Source organism: Aethalodelphis obliquidens, unplaced genomic scaffold, assembly GCF_003676395.1.
Source record: "Aethalodelphis obliquidens isolate GAN/ISIS:26980383/991018 unplaced genomic scaffold, ASM367639v1 scaffold8, whole genome shotgun sequence".
Classification (NCBI taxonomy): domain Eukaryota; kingdom Metazoa; phylum Chordata; class Mammalia; order Artiodactyla; family Delphinidae; genus Aethalodelphis; species Aethalodelphis obliquidens.
Window position 1 is genome coordinate 53,555,509 of NW_020837952.1, and position 15,682 is coordinate 53,571,190.

General features: G+C 49.4%; 1 protein-coding gene across 1 annotated transcript; it reads right to left on the bottom strand.

Moving 5' to 3' along the window:
• Positions 1–293: 293 nt before the first annotated feature.
• On the bottom strand, positions 294–15,252 carry EIF3D (eukaryotic translation initiation factor 3 subunit D). Its single transcript, XM_027107524.1, has 15 exons — positions 14,801–15,252; positions 12,323–12,455; positions 11,983–12,028; positions 10,969–11,105; positions 9,824–9,909; positions 9,212–9,284; positions 8,135–8,247; positions 6,859–6,991; positions 6,193–6,340; positions 5,309–5,439; positions 4,499–4,584; positions 4,276–4,405; positions 1,366–1,508; positions 887–1,170; positions 294–446 (listed from the first exon to the last, which is right to left on the bottom strand). Exons 2-15 carry the CDS (start codon positions 12,443–12,445, stop codon positions 433–435), a joined length of 1,647 nt encoding a protein of 548 aa, XP_026963325.1. The 5' UTR covers positions 12,446–12,455; positions 14,801–15,252; the 3' UTR covers positions 294–432.
• Positions 15,253–15,682: the final 430 nt, after the last annotated feature.

Below are 15,682 nucleotides of genomic sequence, written 5' to 3' on the forward strand. Positions count from 1 at the left end.
GCAGCTGGGTCTGGCACGCAGCCAGCAGGCACTCGTGCTTGTGGAAATGGACTTCCTACGGGGACCTCACAATGGACAACACTCCCCAGGAAAGGATAATTTCAAGGGGTTTCAAGAACAAAAAAATTCAGGGCATTCACCTCCTAACAGGAATGTAAAACTACTAATGCTCAAGAACAAAGGATGGAACCCAGATTATGAACTCCGGAGAGACTCTGCTGTATCTCACCCTCCCTCTCCCAAGGGCTACTCGGAGAAGGGCTGTCAATCATAACATAGGCACGCGATGAAGGTAAGAGACTAGACAGACTTATACTTTACTCCAGCTGTCAAGCTGCAGAGAGCAACAATCAGACAAACATTCCACCAGGTATCCAAGGCCCTCCTAGGCTCGGCAGAATCACAGAGTCCAGCCCCACATCACTGTCTGGTTTAGGTTTCTTCCTCTGAAAGATACAAAAGCCACATCAAACTGGTGAATTGCTTATGATTTTCAACACCTTCACTCACAAGTGAACCCTTTCAGATCCTCACAGTTCCTTCAGTCACCTACCGGTGAAGCAGGTGAGAGAGAGCTTAAAGCCCATGTAACCCACCTGGAGCATATTTCCTCCCTCAGACCACTGGCTAACATCAGGGACTTCCGGTGCCTTCCTCTAGATGCTTCTTCCTTGCCCTAGCCTCTAAAAGACCACTCTCCTCCCTGACCCCGTCTTGTGATCTAAAGGCTCTGGAAGCAGCTTCTGGAGCCAGACTGACTGCTACTCCAAGTGACATCTCAGGGAATTCCCAGAGGTTTCCATCGAGGTTAAGACTGTGCGTACAGAGCTTGGGCCCCAGCCGGCACGTGCTCATGCCAGACTTCGGAGGGAGGCTTGCTACAAACCTTCTTCTTCCTCCTCTTCCTCCTCCTCCTCCTCGTCGTCCTCATCTGAGCTGAAGGTGCCGTCGGGCAGGCTATAGACGCGGATGACCTGCTTGTTGGGGTCCTTGAGGATGAGGTACTTGCCCTCCTCCAGCTTCATGCAGATGTCGATGACGCAGCGCAGGATGCCCCAGGCGTTCTCCACGCTCAGGTTGATCTGGCTGGCAAACTCATTGGGCTTGAACTGCTGGGTGCCCAGGATGACGTGGCGTGAGGAGTCTTTCACGTGGTACCGGGACACGTAACTATTGAGGGGAAGAGGAGTATTATGGGGGGGGGCAGGCGGGCACAGAGACACAGCGACGCCTGGGGTCGAGTATCAGTTAAATGGTGACATCTGGCCTGATGCTTGTCCCAAGAAAAAGGAGAAAAGGCCAGCCCTCGTCTCCCAACCTGCAGACCCCCCCTTCCAAAGATGAGCTCCCGGACAGGAATCTCACCCAAGCTTGAGGTACTCGGATCCGGCCAGCAAAGCACAGCAGGTCCAGCGGGCCAACTTGTAGCTGTTGTTCTTCAGCTCGGTGGCAATGACGGCCCCTCGCTGAGAATCCAGCTTCTGACGCCAGTCAACGCCATTACAGTGCTGCAGGAGGGGAGCCCCGGTTACAGGGGCCAAGGCGGGCTCCCACTGCCCACGGCCTGCTGCCACTTCTGGCAGAGAAGCAACTCCTTAGTGGGCCTGACTGGAGGGGCGAGCCCACAGGTAAAGCAGAGGTCAGGCTTATCTTTTAAGAGACAGGGCCTCGGTCCCTCCCTTGCGCAGCAGGTGCTCAACAGAGCGCAACTCCTCCCTTCACAAGAGCTCATCCAGACCAGGACACGCACGCACACAAGTTAAAACAACAAGCATCACAAGTGGTGAGGGCACGTGTTTATCACATGCTGCGCGGAGAGGAAGGGTTTTGCATGGGAGCCTCGCAGCTCCCCCATGGAGGATATTGGCAGAAGCTGGAGGTGGAGTGATCTGAGAGGGATGCGGGGAGAGACAGGCCGGTTTAGCCCCGGTGGGCGTGGAGGCCCGCAGAGAGCGAGGTCAGGGTCTGGTGCTGTGCACACACACAGAGACAGACAAAAAGCAGAGACCCCGGAGACCACCTTCTCCAACCACCTCTTCTGCAGATGTGGGAACCTGGCCTCAGAGTGAAGTGACGGCTGAAGGGCACATGGCAGAGACTCCTAAACTTTCTTGGTTCCTGGCGACCCTAGGCCAGAAGAAATACTAAAGAGTTCCTTTTATTAAGTAGTTAGGTCCAAACCACTTAGGGGCAGTATTCTGACAGACGTCTCTGGGCTTTCTTCAAAAATTAAAACTATCCTGCAGCAGCCTTGTGAGTTTGCTGTGGCATTTTAAGGGCCTTTCCTCAAATCTGTGCTTCCTGAAGGAAGCAGTGTTTCGGACAATTAACTGGCAGAGATACTGAAGGGAGGGAGGAGTGAGTCAGGGAGGTCAGCTAACAATAGGCACCAAGGAGAGGAGGGCCCTAAACTAGGGGGATGATGTCAGTGAGACCCAGAGCTGAGCAAGAAGACAGACTGCACCTGACAGCAGAATTCAGGAGTGCAAAGGAGGAGATGTTTGAGGCTCTGAGCCGAAGAGAGCAGGAGAGACAAAGCTGACGGACAGCCAAGCCAGAGGGAGCGACAAACAAGGACGTTGGAAGGACAAGGTATTTTAGAAAAAAGAAAAAAACCAACAATGGAATGGGAGTCAGAATAGATTTCGGGAATCATTTTTAGAGTTCAAGGATGAGGCTCGGGGTAGGCAGAATTCTAAGATGACCCCCGGTGACCCTGCTCTTGCAGAATCTGCTACCATGGAGTCTGGATGGAACGTGTGAGTATGATGAAATACCCGCGATCACGCTATCTCATGTCAAAAGGGATTCTACAGATGGAGTTAAGGTCCCTTAAGACAGGAAGACCATCTGGGAGGGCCCCACCTAACCATGCGAGTCTCTTAAATCTGGGTGTAGAGGTTGGACACAGAGGAAGCCAGAGATTTCAAACACGAAAAGAATCTTATGTTGCTGGTTTGAAGGTGGAGGGGACCACATGGAAAGAAATGTGGGTGGCCTCTAGGAGCTGAGCGGCCCCAGCTGACATCTGGCAAGAGAACGGGGGACCTCAATCTGACAACTGCAAGGAACTGAATTCTGCCAACTAAAATGAGCTTGGAAGTGGATTTTCTTCCAGAAACTCTAGCTGAGAACTCAGTCCTGCTGAAACCTTAACTTTAGTTCTTGGATATTCTGAGCAGAGAACCAAGCCACACGATGCTAGACTTCTGACCTACCAAACTATGAGCTAATGGATGTCATTTTAAGCCTCCAAGTTTCCGTTACTTTGTTATGGAGCCAAAGAAGATGAATACATGCTATATAAAGAAGTGATTATGGCAAAATGACTTGCAAAGGGGACTGACCCTAAGAGAAGGCTCCACTGGGGGTCAAAAAGGAGGGGAACCAGCAAAGGAAACACGTGAAGGAAGTTGAGAAACGTGTAAGACTAGATTAAGGTACTAACACAGAGGGAACAGCCAAACAAATACAACGACACCATATGCTACAGGGAGGGCATGGTGGAAAGTCTAAGAAAAGGCCACTGGCCCAGAGCTAAGTTCGCAGCAAACCTTCCGGTGTGCTCTCAGCAGGTGATGGAGGCTGAGGAGCATCTGGGGGTGAGACTCAGCAGCCTGGAATGCTAATCCCTTGGCGCTAATGAAAGCAGAGCACAATGGCCCCCAAACTCCATCTCACTGGACCCTCGTTGAACACAGGCCCGGCCTTCCTGTCCTTGCACCAAGAATCCTTTATTCTACACAGCAGCACCGAGGAGCTCTGCCACCCATTTCAAATTCAGGCACGTAGCCCAGGGACTTTCAGAAAGGATGACAACCCAATAATCATAGCGCACCAGCCTGAGAGAGAACAGAAAGAGGAGGAAAAGCGAAGGACACGTGATTCTTTCAAGATGCCCCCTGAAGAGCGAAATCTGGGCTTATCTGAGAATCTCTGACTTCAGGAAGTGAAAGAGTTGGAAAAAGGGCGTCCGAAGGTTGAAGACCAGGTAGGGGCTGCAGTAAGCGAAAGAACAGGTCAAAAAGAAGAGCTGCGTGGCGTACAGGAAACCTGCCAGCCCGGCTCATAAGGAAAGATCAAAATCACGCTTGCAAAGAGCAGAAATCAACAGGAAGTGGGACTGGAACAGAGGGACAGAAAGCACTGGAAGAAGGTAATTACCTCAAACACATGATCTCTTTCTCAGTAAGTAGGGGAAAAACTCAGAAGACAAAAAAAATCTCGGTAGCTATAAGTGAGGCGAGGGGCAGACAGACATAGGATGGTACTCACCCTGGAGTCCCACTCGTTGAGGGTCTTGATGTTGATGAACGACACCTCCCCGTTGGCGCCAGTCATGACGCCGTCGTGCTCACAGCGGACGATGAGGTCAATGTCGTCTCCGAGCTTCCACCTGCGGTAACTGCAAGGAAGGAGGAGCTCCTTCGGTCAGCTGAGACCCTGGATTTCAGACGCACCACCCACACAGGGCACGGGCACCAGGGAGGTGACATACCGGTAGGCCACAGAGGCAATCTCATTCTTATCCATGTCATCCTCCACAAACGGGTTTGGGTTGGGGAAGTTGTATCTTTCCTTCCCCTGCAAGGATGACAGAGGTGTCACGAGATGGCAGCAACTTGTCACCAAGGCAATCAGCCAGACCCTGCACCTCTGCTCTGTCACAGCCCTGACTAGGTCCCTAGCTCCTGAGGGGGCTCTGGGATCACTACGTGCTGTGCATCCCTTTACCCCTTCCGAGCGCAAGCAAGCAGCCCGCGGACCACAACAGACGTAACAGCTCGCGTTCAGCCTGCGCTTATGTTTGTCGCCCACGCGCTTTAGGTGTCTCATTTAAATAGCAATCTCGTCCCTCCTGTTGTTTTTCTCCATGGCACACACACTTGTCACAACATATGTGTACCCAGGGTTTACTGTCTTTCCTCCTCTGTTGTAACAAGCTTCTGAAGGGTTGCAACTTTGGCTGGTTGCTGTACCCCCAGCTGGGAAACAGTGAGTGCACTTGTACACAGATATTTGAAGAAAAGGTCACAATGTAGCTAAGTGAAACAAGTATTATTGGTATTCTAATTTTACAGAGAAGAAACATGCCCAACACCACAAAGCTAGAAACAGGTGGATCTAGGGTTCAAAGTCAGGCTGTCTGATCTTAAAGCCCAAACTCGGATCTCCTCTGTGACAGGCAGGGACCCCGTCTATCCTCACCAATCCCACACCCCGGGGCTGATGACCCGGCAGATGCTCAATCGACAGCAGCTGGAGTCAACAAGCTAGAACTGGACGGCCAGTGCTCCCAGGGCCTCACCATCCTCAAGCACTGCTGGGAGAAGTTGTGGTTGATGTAGGTCGCTTCCATGGCCAGGTTGCGGGGTGAGTTGAAGGAGTTGCCTTCATCTTGCGGGGGCTCGTTGGCCGTCTCACTCACCGTCAGGAGGTCTGCAAGAGCGTGACACAGCCAACCACTCACGAAACAGAGTCACCGAAGAGGTGCGTGGCCCTCTGGGGAGCAGTGGCGATCCAGACACACACCCTTCCTCCAAAGAACCGCCACCTGCTAACGTGGGTCCCCTGAGTGTGGGACACACTGGGGAGGAGCAGGTGCGCTTCTGGATAACTTGAGACACTAACGTTAAATTCAGTCACGATCACGTGGAAGAAAGCCATACCTTTTCCTTCTTTTTGGATTCCTCAAGAGAATGTTTGATTTTATTAGTTTTTCAACAAAGAGAAGCAACATAATCACATTTGGCTTCACTCTGCTATTTCTGAGTGGTTTTCATTCATTGTGTGTGTGCACATACACACACGTATGGTGTAAGATACATGCGTACGTATTTTTTCCTTCGTAAATATGCTGAAGTAAAAAAGGCATCAATCTAAAGAAAAACATGAAGTATGTACTAAAGGTGGTATAGAGAGATGACAGAAGTCAGGAAAGTGCTATTCAAATGAGTAAAAACTAGAAGCACGGTATTTGGGCACCAAGAGGCCTCCGAAGGCTGACGCCCCAAAGGGACTGCAGTGACAGTCCCTTCCCCTGTCGCTGAGGAGGCTGAGTGGGATTCTGACATGGCTGTTGACGCCTGTGAGGAGACAGACCCTCTTCTACCCATTCGCTAGACCACGGAATGGCTCTGAACCAACAAGGACACTCAGCACGTGTGTGTTGTTCCCAAACAGGCTTCTTACCAAAGTCAGAGTTGTCCCTCTTGTCAAAGAAGAGCTTGGACCCGACTCTCTGGACGACGATGTCCCAGGAATACACGGAGCGGGTGCAGCTCATCAGTGTGGCCAGAATGGCATCGGTGGCAAACACGTTCCCCTGAGTTTTTGCCAGCTGCAGAGGACAGAAGAGAGATGAGGTTACTTCAGGGTTGAACTGGCCATTCACAGCAGGGGAAGGACTCCTCTGTAAGGCGCGTTCACACCCACACCCTTGTCTGAGCAAGGCTGCAGCAAGCCAGCCAGCAAACTTGTGTCCTGGGGTCCAAGGAACTGCAGCTCCCTGAGCACCTGCTGTATCCCAGGAGAGCACTGCCCGATGCTGCCCTCCTCACCCCAGCGGCACGTGGTAAGTACATTTACCCCGATTTACAGGTAAGAAAGCTAAGGCCTCAGAGAGGTGAAGCCAGGAAGCGCGGCAGAGCTGGGACCCGGGCCCAGCTTCACCTAACATCAACACTTATGGTCTGGCCAGCAAAGTGCTCTTATTTTCATCTAATCCTAAGTTGATTCAGAAGAGTCTTATCTACAGGGGCTTCCGAGGCCCAACCGATTCACACGCATCCCCGCATCTCTGTCCTGAGGCCTCCACATTCCGCGTGGGCGGGCAGGTGCGGGGCAGGGGGCGCCCACCTTCCGGATGACGGGGTCGTCCGTGGTGGTGACAGTGTGGAAGATGCGCTTGATGCTCCGCAGCGGCTTCTCGCTCCTCGTGGTGATGCGGTCGAAGGCTTTGTCATAGTATTCCAGGGCCCCGCAGCACTCGCTGAGGGGAGAGCAGGCAACACGCGCTAAGTGAAGGGAAGAAGACCACCTACTTCTTTTCTGTTAAGCCACGGATCCAAAGTCTAGAGTATGAGAGATGAAAACATTCTCTGACTCGGCTCAGTGCCTGCTCCAGGCCCTGCCCCCTCAGCTCCTGACGTGGCTCCACAGAACAGTGAGGACACAACTGATTCTGCTCTGCCTCCCCATTTTAAAGACAGGGAGGCTGAGGCCAAGACGGGGAGAGCGGCAGTTACAGAGCCCGCGGCAGGCACGCTGACTCGGTCTGGTGCCCCAGGTCCCCGCTAAGTTATTTCCATCTACTGGCCCTTTGAGGTAAGGAGCTCTTTGAAATGTAAGCAAAAGCTTCATGACTCTTGAAGAACTGCTATCTTTCTCTTTCTGCCCTCAGAGCTATAGAACTTAAGTTTTTCTTTTGCTCAGGATTTCAGGAAGTGGAAAGAAATCTGGAGTTTAACAGCAAATTTCTTTCTGCCAACAAGAGTTCTGTAACTTAATTCTTCTTTTTATAAATTTATTTATTTATGGCCGTGTTGGGTCTTCGTTTCTGTGCAAAGGCTTTCTCTAGTTGCGGTGCGCGGGCCTCTCACTATCGCGGCCTCTCCCGCTGCGGAGCACAGGCTCCAGATGCGCAGGCTCAGTAGTTGTGGCTCACGAGCCCAGTTGCTCCGCAGCAAGTGGGACCTTCCCAGACCAGGGTTCGAACCCGTGCCCCCTGCATTGGCAGGCAGATTCTCAACCACTGCGCCACCAGGCAAGCCCACTTAATTCTTCTTTTGCTCACAATGCCAGGAAGTTCAAAGAGAGCTGAAGTTTTTTTTTTCTTTTTGGCCGTGCCGTACAGCCTGTGGGATTCTAGTCCCCCGACTAGGGATTGAACCCGTGCCCTTGGCAGTCAAAGTGCGGAGTCCTAACCACTGGACCGCCAGGGAATTCCCGAGGAGATGAAGTTTTAATATCAGTAAGCTTCTTTCTGCTTTCCCCCTCTTGGCATTGCTTTTTAAAACCTGTTTGTCAATCTTATGCAACACCTTTGGAAATACTAGGGCTTAGGCCAACAGTCATCACCAGCTGGTGCACACACACAAGAGTGTGGTGGACAGTAGTAAAAGACATCACCTACATGTCCTGGGGCTCTGACACTTCCAAGTAGCGCATCTTCATTAACTGAGGAAAGTCCATCTCCTCCTTCACCTCCCAGTCACTGCGGACTTCCACCGAGGAGTCTCGGGGCTTCTGTTGGGGGAAACCATTGGAGGGGAAAAATGACAGCCAGTGCAAAACGTAAGCAAAAGGCAGGTTAACAGTACGAAGGCTTTTATTCAATAAATATATCCAGAACATTTACTACGTGCTGGCTGTTTTCCAGCAGCGTCCCTGACTCCTAGGAGCTTACAATCTAGAAGAGAACCGAAGGGACAAGAGCTCAGAAACAAATGGGAATTCTACTCCTCAGTAACGATGCCACCCTGGGAACATCAGCTCTTCTATATTCCTACATTTTATACAGGAGCTGTAACAGTTCCTTTATATTTCTCTCAGGGTATCAGCTATTTATTCTTGCTGTTACAGCAAGCACCATGTCCAGCAAAATGTAACTTCCACAGTTGTACCTTCACGCTTGCTTACATGTCTTCTACTCTCACCACGCCCACACAAACACTTGTACAGGAATGCCCACAGGGGCATCATTCCTAATATGCCCCAGAGTAAAACTGCCCCAGTGCCCATCAGTGGTGAACGGATAAACAAAATGTGGTCTATCCATCTAACGGAACGTGGCGATAGAAAGGAATGAAGTGCTGACATGTGCTACATCATGGATTAGCCTTGAAAACATGATGCTTGGTGAAAGGAGCCAGTCACAAAAGATCATTCCGCTGTGATTCATTTATATGAAATGTCTGGGCAGGCAAATCTGGAGACAGAAAATAGATAAGGGGCAGCCTAGGGCTGGGGAGGAGAGGGGCTGACTGGCACAGGGTACCGGGCTTCTTTTCAGAGTGATGAAAACCTTCTGACATGGACTGTAATAACAGTTGCAGCACTCTGTCAATACATTACAAATCACCGAAATGTACACTTTAAATGGGTGACGTGCATAGTGTGTGCACTATACCTCACTAAAGCTGTTATAAAACCAAACAAACAAATAAACAAAATCAAATTCCTGGACAGAATTCTGATATGGATATACTACCTGTGATTTTTGGTCCCATTTCTGCCTCACTCCAAATTGTTTCTGGAATTTTTTCTGCAGTCGTATGCGTTCTCTGGAAAGACAGGAAAACTGTGCTTTCAGTGCAGATTTTTAAGGAAAACAGGGGCTTAAAAAAAAGAACAGACCAACAGGGTGGACACTAGACATGCTAGAGAGGCATACTGCCCCCACTACTGACCAGTATTATGCATGTATTTTACTCCATCTATCCACCTGTCCACTGGCAGCCCCAGCTTGGGCAGGGCTACTATCCTACACAGCACCAGGGACTCACAGGCCCCAGCGTGAATGGGGCTCCCCGGAGTTGTGCCACAGCAGACCCAAGCCTAGGTAAGCTCCAAAGTTGCCTCCTATCTGCCTTTGCTTCCCTTCAGTAGTCACATCCTCTGCAAGTTTCCTGCCCATGCTCTCTGCTGTTAACAGCTCTTCGAGAACGACCCCAGGGCTGAGACAGTGGCTTAACTGGTCCTGGGAAGACTTTCTGGTTTTCCTGCAACAGTGGGGAAGACGACTATTCTGCTCTGGCCTCCTGCCGTCAGAGTGCAGTCGGTCCTGGAAGAATATCTTGTTTTGGCAGGATGGGCACCTCACCTCTCCTTCTGCTTGGCGCTCTTAGGCAAGGTCTGCAGGTTGAACTGCAACATGTTCCGTCGATCCTTGTCTCTGCGGAGGTTCCGCTGGGAAGCAGGAAAAAACATCCATGTTAAAATCTTGGAGATCTGGCTTACAACTGGCAGTGCCTAATGGGAGGCCATTAGTCAGTTTAGGATGCAAACCCAAATCGCACATTTTACTCTGCTTTTATAGAATCAACATCCGGGGGGTTACAAGTATGCACAGGCATACCTCAGAGATATTCTGGGTTTGGTTCCAGACCTCCACAATAAAGTATCACAATAAAGCGGGTCACACAAATCTTTTGCTTTACCAGTGCATATAAAAGTTATGCTATACGTATAGTTTACACTACACGGCAGACTGTTAGTGTGCGATACCTCTATTTCTAAAAAAAAAAAACAATGTATACACCTTAATTAAAAAAACACTTTATTGCTAACAAACGTTAACCACCATCTGAGCCTTCAGTGAGTAGTACCATTAGCCATCACGGATCATAGATCCCCATAACAAATGTAATAGTAACGAAAAAGTTTGAAATATCGTGAGAATTACTTAAATGTGACACAGAGACATGAAGTGAGCCAAACGCTGTTGGAAAAAAAGGCGCCAAAAGACTTGCTCGATTCAGGGTTGCCACAAACCTTCCATTTGTAAAAAAAAAAAAATCTGCGAAGCACAATAAAATGACGTATGTTTGTACTTGGAATTAGATTTATATCCACATGCAGTTTTTACTGAAGTAGGTTTACTGGCTCTTATTAGAGTTGTTGAGTTTGTCTCTTTATGTAAGAAGATGCAGCCCAACTGGACGATCTACTTAATAAATCCTGGACATAGTAATGAAGCGAGGCAACAGACAGATCACCTTGTTAATCCAGCGCTAACATCCATCCTTAGCACAGATGTCCTTGCTACCGGTCAACAGAAAGCTAAACTATTTAAATGCATCCCTGGACTTAGGACCCATTTATTTTAGCACAACTGTCACTGAATAGCTACTTGGAATTCACTAAAGACCCACAATAACATGCTCTCCTCTCAGCAGCACTGCACGGTAGCATTTTTAGCAGCAGGTGACAGCCCCAAGACGGTCAGATTGCTGGCTCTTGGCCTACCTGTGCAAATCGCATCCGATTCCGCTGGTAGGCGGTCTTCTGTGTGCGTGCGGTATCCACCAGCTGGAAACTAGTTTCATCCTCCTCATGGAAGTAAGCGTACTGACTCCCACCTCCAAACTGAGAGGAGTACTTATCTGGAGGCAAAGGTGACAGCGTGTAACAACACTGCCTACAGATTTTACAAATACATGGTGGTCTAAAGGCCTGCTATTTAAAGTGTGGTCCCAGGACCTGCCCCATCGGCTGGGATCATCTTAGATGTACAGACTCACAGCCTCACCCCAGACCCACGGAATCAGAATCAGCATTTTAATAAGATCCCCAGCTGATTCATACGCACATTCAAGTTTAAAAGCTCTGGTCCAAAGAACTTTCTAAGTCAAGACAGAGTCTGAGGAACTTAAGTCAAGCGCATTTCACTCTCTGCCTTAGTCTGTAAGAATATGAGTTAAAATCTACTCTCTCAGGAGAGGCAAGTATGCGGTCCAAGTATCGTCACTGTCATCGTCAGGTGCCCAAGGCAGACGTGGCTAATGGGCTATGACTGACTTTCTTGCTGACCTCAGACTCAGATCATCTTAACTCGGTATTCCAGGGAGCCACTTCCAGCTCTCTCAACTGGCACAGAGGGAAGAAACCAATTTACTGTACCAGGATCTTAAAATCCGGAGTTTTAAAACTGGGATCCATTGACTGGCCTCGTAGGTTCAATAAATTGCAGTGAAATGAAAAATGGGAACATGTTCACCAGATTTGTAAAAGGGGCCGTGGCTCCCCAAAAGTGGGGGGGAACCCACTATAATAGGCCGAACCTCTTTAATGAACAGTCTAAGTTGAGGATATTTCCAAAAAGAATGTGGATTGTTTCCACAGTCCAGAATATGCCCTGAAATACTATGAATCATTATCAGCCTTTTGTTCCCATCCTAGGATGCTTTCAGGTGGAGGTTACTAGAAAAACTAACAATCCCCCAAGGCCCTGATCCGGGCAGTCAGGCGGAGGACACTTACTTGTGTACCTCTTATCTTGGTACGTGGCCCCCGTCCAGTCTGCAACCTAGTGAGAGCAACAAGGGAAGAAGACATGGAGCACGCGTCAGCCAGGTGGGTTTCTGTTCACTCAGAAACCCCCCAAAGTGAGGACACGGTGTGCGGAAGTGTCAGGACTGGCTCAGGACGGCTTTTTAAGAGCCCGTCTCTCCTATGACCACTGGAAGTATCCAGATGGATACTATATATACTATATAATGGATACTTACAACCCTGATGCTTTTGAGAGCATAAAATTGAAACGAACTTGGAGGAGCAGCCACAGGTTAAAAGATTCAGACCCCTGCTGACAGGAAAGTACCTTTCCTAGCCGATCTCCTTTGCTGAATGGCTGGTAGGGCATATCCCGAAACTGCTCGGGAACCGCACAGGGACCCCAGCCTGAGGGGTTGTCCTGGATCACGGGTGTCATGAACTTTGCCATCTTCTAAAACCTTAAAAATACAAATAATATAAGCAGCTCCATGAAGAAAAGCCTCAAACTAAAAAAAAAGCCTTGCATTTGAGGTAAGCTAAGACATGAATGACAAAATTAAAAATGCAAAACAGAACCCTCAACTGTTGAGCTACTCCCCATTCAATGTCTTCTTGTAAATAATGTTGTGAATACTTAAAACTCAGAAGACTGCTAACAAAATTGAGGTATCATATTTCATTGATTTTTTTCTTCACTGTACCACCTCTGAAATGAGTCTGCACCTTCTGCTTGATGGGGTGTCATATCGTAATTGGCAGTTTTTCTTTCTTGGTGTTACATGAAATAATTGTGCTTTTTAAAATGAGTGGTACCTCACATCTTTGACGAAACGTAGTAACTTTCTTTCAAGTGTAATAAGTATGTTGTAGTTCTCATTCTCACCTTCACCAGGCATACAATATTTAATCCCTAAGCCTCAGTCTCTTCATCTGTCAAATACATAAGATCCTTGTTTTATTTCTATCAGAGAATCATTGTGAAAGCCGTATGTATTAATTAACGTATTTGGAAATGATTCCATTGTAAAACGCTGCACAATTACTCCTGAGTCTTGCAAAAATACATTTACACACAGTGCTGAGAAGAAAACAAGGGTCCGTGAATATATCCTGAAATGTAACTTTCCTTTGTTGTTCTTCTGATTTTCTGTCAATGAAAATCCTTATGCAGAGCAAGTAGACACAGGGTCAGGTAAAAGGCCCGCCAGAAGGCTGAGGAAGCCACCAGAAACCTTAGTTCATAAAAGTGGCCATACAGCCAATGTTCATAAACATTATGAGTACCAGGCATGTTCTTAGTGCTTACCACACATAAATTCATTAACTCCTCCCAACAATCCCAAGGTAGGGCCAGCATTAGCCCCACTTTCCAGATAAAAAAACTGAGGCATAGAGAAATCAAGAAATTGCCCGAAGTCACAACACTAATGGACGAAAAATCTGAACCCAGGCAAACTGGCTCCAGACAGATGTTCGCCCGACAGGTCCTATCAAAAACGTACGCATTTATCATCCACTGTAATCCCCTGCAAATGCTCAGAAGCTGAGTTCCCAGGGGAAAATTCATTACACAAACATCTGGAGTCTGGACAGCAATCAAAGAGTGCAGGGTACTAAATTTAGGAAACTCTTAATTGTTCAACGATAGGGAGATTAAGGCTTCCTACAGAGGGAACACTTGGGTGACAGCAACAGGGAATGACCTGGGAGCTCCATCCTGCAGCTTGAACTTAAGTTACACTACAGGAAGCGGACTGAGGGAAGCGGTGGTGGTCTCAAAACAATTCACATTAAATATTTATCAGGCTCCTACACGTGTCAGATGCAACACCACTAACCCTCCCACTCCGCCCTCATTTTAGAGATAAAAATGTGCAGTTCAGCCAGATCAAGCAGTTGACTTGCCCATCATTTCAAAACAGGTTTGGTTTCCAGGGTCGTCTGCCCTAAGTCCAACACTCTTCCTATTATTTTATAAGCTGGGCAGCGGCCTGAAAAGATCTGGGGTTTCAGCCCCTACTGACAACACAGTAAGATATCTCCAAACACACTTAAAAAAATCGACTTGTTTTATCAGAGCTGGAGGCAAACGGGCTCAAGGCTTGACATGCATTTCTCTGGAGGGGGGGCGGGAGGAAGTCACCTGGTTTCAACGCAGGTGAAATAAGAGTGAGCACAATGGAACCAACAGGAGAAACTAAACCCTTCAGGTAAAACGGAGTGACAGCTGTACTGGCTACAGGGGCAGGATGAGGAGGCACCAACAGGGCAGTCAGAAGGGGCCTTCCGGCTGGCAGGCCACGGTACTGGGTATATTACGGCAGCCACTGCAGGTCGTTCCCCATCAATTCCTGGGGGGTAGAGTTTCAGATCAGAGATCAATCAACTCCATCCTGGCCTCCCATTTCACAGAAAAGGGAAGGAAACACTTGGACCGTGAACTCCTCAGAGAAGGCCGAACACCGCTCAGCTTGGAACCCTCAATACCTCTCTCATAGCAGTTCAGGGAGCCGTGGGCCGCTTTAAAAAGACCCTGAGACCCAGCTGGGTTAAGTGACATGATCACATTCGCCCAGCCTGTGGCCGCTAAACGGAGTCTAGGGCCAGAGACCTCAGCCACAAGGCTCTGCCCCGCACTGGGTCGGACCTGGGACCCCGAAGGCAGAATCCTGCCCCGCCCAGCGGAGGGACAGCGGCGGCAGGTGGGGGTGTACGGAGGTTTCTTCCGGTAGGCCCCCAAAGGCCAGGAGCCGCCCAACTCGGCTCCGGAGGTCCGCGAAACGCTACGAAACACACTGCTCACCTGCAAGGGCCTTAGACGGGCCGGATGGCGACAGATTGTCCAGGCCGGAGACCGCACCACCGCCTGTGGACCGAAGAGCTGGGAAAACAGGAAAAACGCGCGCGCAGCGGCCGGCGCCGTAAACACAACCGGCGCTGTCGTAAACTGCGCCCCAGCTTCCTTCCGGTTTGGCGGCAGAACGCACGAGTCGTAAAGCAAAGGCAACCCGGAAGTTCGTCACTGTTCTTTTCGAGCTGTTCCGATTAGCCTGCAAGACACCGGAGGATGTTTACAGTTACGTCATGGGACACCCGGCGACGCTCCGAGAGGGTTTTCAAGTTTCTTGAAACGAGGCGGCTCTGCAGTCGAAGCTGGAGGCCGAGAGTAGCTAACAGCCCCCCTGTGTCCCACAATGCCTTGCGGGCCGCTTCGGCACCTGTGTATCCCACAGTGCCCCGCGGCTCCTGCCTTCTTTAAGCTATCGTGTTGTTCGATTCTCACTGCTAGGGGAAGGTTTGAGTGTCTCAGGCGTATATCGTCGCGACGCGGTGTTCTTCGGAAACTGAGGCCAGGAGGTGCAAAGTGACCTGCGTAGATCAGACTACTAGTGTAGTGGGTGGTTGCCAGGGTTCAAACCATACCTCCACAGTTCTCAAACTTTATTATTTGACAGATTTCTGGAGCGCTAATTTGAAAAATGCAGATTCCGGGTCTCCTTTCCATAGATTGTTATACCACCATGTCTTAGCTGGAGCCCAGAATCTGCATTTTAATGAGCAGCTGTGATTCTGAAGTGGCGACCAGGAAGCACTTTCCTACGATGGCAACTGTGCTGTCCTTTTCGAAACCCAGCCTACGGAGTTTGTCCTGGAGTCTTACTGGGGAATTTCAAAACATCGAAAG